This window comes from Belonocnema kinseyi, chromosome 2 (assembly GCF_010883055.1).
Source record: "Belonocnema kinseyi isolate 2016_QV_RU_SX_M_011 chromosome 2, B_treatae_v1, whole genome shotgun sequence".
Classification (NCBI taxonomy): Eukaryota; Metazoa; Arthropoda; class Insecta; order Hymenoptera; family Cynipidae; genus Belonocnema; species Belonocnema kinseyi.
The window spans coordinates 113,697,678-113,700,770 of NC_046658.1; the positions used below are offsets into that span (position 1 = coordinate 113,697,678).

General features: G+C 27.3%; 1 protein-coding gene across 2 annotated transcripts in view; it reads left to right on the top strand.

Moving 5' to 3' along the window:
* Positions 1-262: 262 nt before the first annotated feature.
* Positions 263-3,093, top strand: part of LOC117166841 (hypoxia up-regulated protein 1) — a 23,398-nt gene continuing 20,567 nt past the window's right edge. For both annotated transcript variants that reach the window (XM_033351184.1, XM_033351185.1), the window contains exons 1-2: positions 263-398; positions 566-703. In XM_033351184.1, the coding sequence (XP_033207075.1) occupies positions 572-703 (132 nt within the window). In that variant the 5' untranslated portion in view covers positions 263-398; positions 566-571. The remainder of the gene's footprint in view (positions 399-565; positions 704-3,093) is intronic.

Sequence of the window (3,093 nt, forward strand, 5' to 3'; positions counted from 1 at the left end):
TCATGCAAATTTTTGTGCATCGTAAGTAAAATATATTTTTTTGATGATTAGCCTTGCGAGCTCAAAAACTGAAAAAAAGGGATTCTAAAGTTTCTGATTAAATCTAAAAATAGTTTCCAGTCTTTTCTTTTAGTTTACTTTTGGTACGTTTGTACACTGTGTGCACATTTGTCAACGCGGACCAATTAGAGAGCCGCATCTGGTACGAACCAGCCAATCAGGTTTTGCCACACAAACACATGTTCCTTTGCAGCCGACAACAGATTGTGAGCACTGAACTCGAACAGACGATTTTCTGTTTTTCGCTCATGAAGATTGTAATGCAACCAATTTGTTTCTAATGGTGTGAAGGGGAGATTGTTTTATCTTTGTTAATACATACTGGTCAAAGCACAAAGGTAAGAACAAAAAATATATTATCGAGAAGAAATTGAACGCAGGCAAAAATCAATCCACCGGTATTATAACCAAGTTTGACAGCGTGACAGTTATTAACGTGTCGTGATTGTGCCGTTCATGCACATTATTTCTGTGAAAGTTAATGACGATTTTTTCTCATTTTCAGGGAACCATGGTGTCCAAAAATATTTCCATTATTTTTTTGGCATTATTCGCGGTCAGCTTCTTATTTGGCCAAAGCGATGGGGTCGCCGTTATGAGTGTTGATATTGGCAGTGAATGGTTTAAAGTTGCTATAGTTTCGGTAAGTGTTGCTAAGTTTGCTTAAAGTTTAACGAAATTCAATACTAATTTTCAAAATTAAGAGTTTTGCTGTGAAAAATTTGTCTAGTTTTTGTAGAGTTTGGAATTCTCGCTCATGAAGTGCTGCGGCAAAACCATGCGGCTATTGACTTTTACCCTAATTTATTATTCAATTTTACGATTATAATTGAAGAATATGATCTTTTTCTTAGGATTTATTTATAAATTTATCTGTATTTGGTATTTGGGAAAAGATTTTAAGTAACATTGTGGAGCAGTTCGGGAGGATTCAAAGTAGGACTAATTTTTTATCCTACCATTTTTTATATTACGATTAGGCTCCATATGGATTTAGAAAAATCGAAAACTGGTTCATAATTAAAGAAATAATTCAAAGTATTTTATATATTTATTATACTTCGTAAACAAGGCATTAAAGTTGTCACAAACGTCGGGAAACGTTTTGCAACATTTTGAATTAAAACTGAAATTATAAGTCCCGATAATATTGAAAGGACAATTCACTTACTTGAAAATTTTTTTTTTAATTATGTAAGATGTACTTAAATGGCAAAAGATTTCTAAATGGATTTTGTCAAATCTAATTATTAGTAAGTAGTATGAAACAGATGGGCTAACTTTTACACCAAGTATTTCGTCCCCAAAATTCGTCATTAAAAAAAAAGATTAATCTTCTTGGTTGAAAATCCAACTATTCCAGTTAAAAATTCATAGTTTTAGTTGAAAATTCATCTCTTTAGTTTAAACTTCAAATATTGCATTTGAAATTTCATCATTTTAGATTAAAGTTTATTACTTTGGTTTAAAATTTTACTTTTTTGTTGAAAATTAAATTTTCTACTGAAAATTAAGTTTGTTAATGATAATTTAACTATTTCCTTTTTGATTGAAAATTCAGTTATTTGGTTAAAAATTGGTCTACATTGTTGAAAATGCAATATTTTTTTACAGCTGTGCATTTTGGTTAAAAATTCATGTTTTTGTTCGAAAATTCAACTATTCCAGTTGAAAATTCATCTTTTTAGTTTAAAATTCAACTACTCCAGTTAAAAATTCATCGTTTTTCTTTAAAGTTCAACTGTTCCAGTGAAAAGTTCATCATTTTCTTCGACATTTTAAAAAAATTGTAATTAATTTTTGGTTGAAAGTTTATCCTTTTTAGTTGAACATCTGCCTTTTTGGTGACAGATTAAGGTTTTCGATTAAAAATTCGTCTTGGTTCAAAATTTCAACTATTCTAGTTGAAAATTCATCATTTTAGTTGAAAATTCATCTCTTTAGTTTGAACTTCAAATATTGCATTTAAAATTACATCATTTTAGACTAAAGTTCATCACTTTGGTTTAAAATTTTACTTTTTTCTTCAAAATTACATTTTTTACTGAAAACTAAGTTTCTTAATGATAATTTAACTATTTCCTTTTTGATTGAAGATTCAGCTGTTTGGTTACAAATTCACCTACATTGTTTAAAATCCTATATTTTTTTATATTTGTGCATTTTTGTTGAAAATTTGTCTTTTTTGGAAGAAGATTAATCTTTTTGGTTACAATTTTACTTTTATGTTTATATTTAAATTTTCTACTGAAAATTAAGTTTCTTACTGATAATTTAACTATTTCATTTTTTATTGAAAATTTAGCTATTTGGTTAAAAATTCGTCTATCTTGTTTAGAATCCAATATTTTTTGACAGTTATGCATTTTTGTTGAACATTTGCCTTTTTGGTAGAAGATTAATCTTTTTGGTTGAAAATTCATCTTTTTGTTTGTAAATTCAACTACTCCAGTTAAAAATTGATCATTTAGTTTTAAATTCATCTTTTTAGTTTACAATTCAACTATTCCAATCAAAAGTTCATAATTTTATTTGAAAATTAATTATTTAAACTGAAAATGGAACTAATCAATTTTTGGTTTAAATATGATCTTTCTTAATTTAAAATGCATATACTTGTTTGAAGATTCGACATTTTGTAAAAAATTGATCTTCTTGGTTGAAAATTGAACTATTCCAGTTAAAAATTCATCATTTTCGTTGAAAATTGTTTTGAAAATTGGTTTTTAGTTTTTGTTGAGTATTAATTTTTTTACTGAACATTCCACTGTTCCATTTTTGATTGAAAGTTTCTCTTTTTTAGTTAAAAATTCAATCATGTAGTTGAAAATTCGTCCTTTTTAATGTGCAAATTAAGCCATTTGTTTACAAATTCATCTATATTGTTGAAAATGTATTATTTTCACTTTGAATATTGGAAATTTGAAGCGTTTTAATTTGAATTTAATATAGTACCAACATTAATTTTATTTAAAAGAATATATTTCCCTATTTCTGTGAGAAATCGTATTTCCCTTGGTTTTACACGGTTCC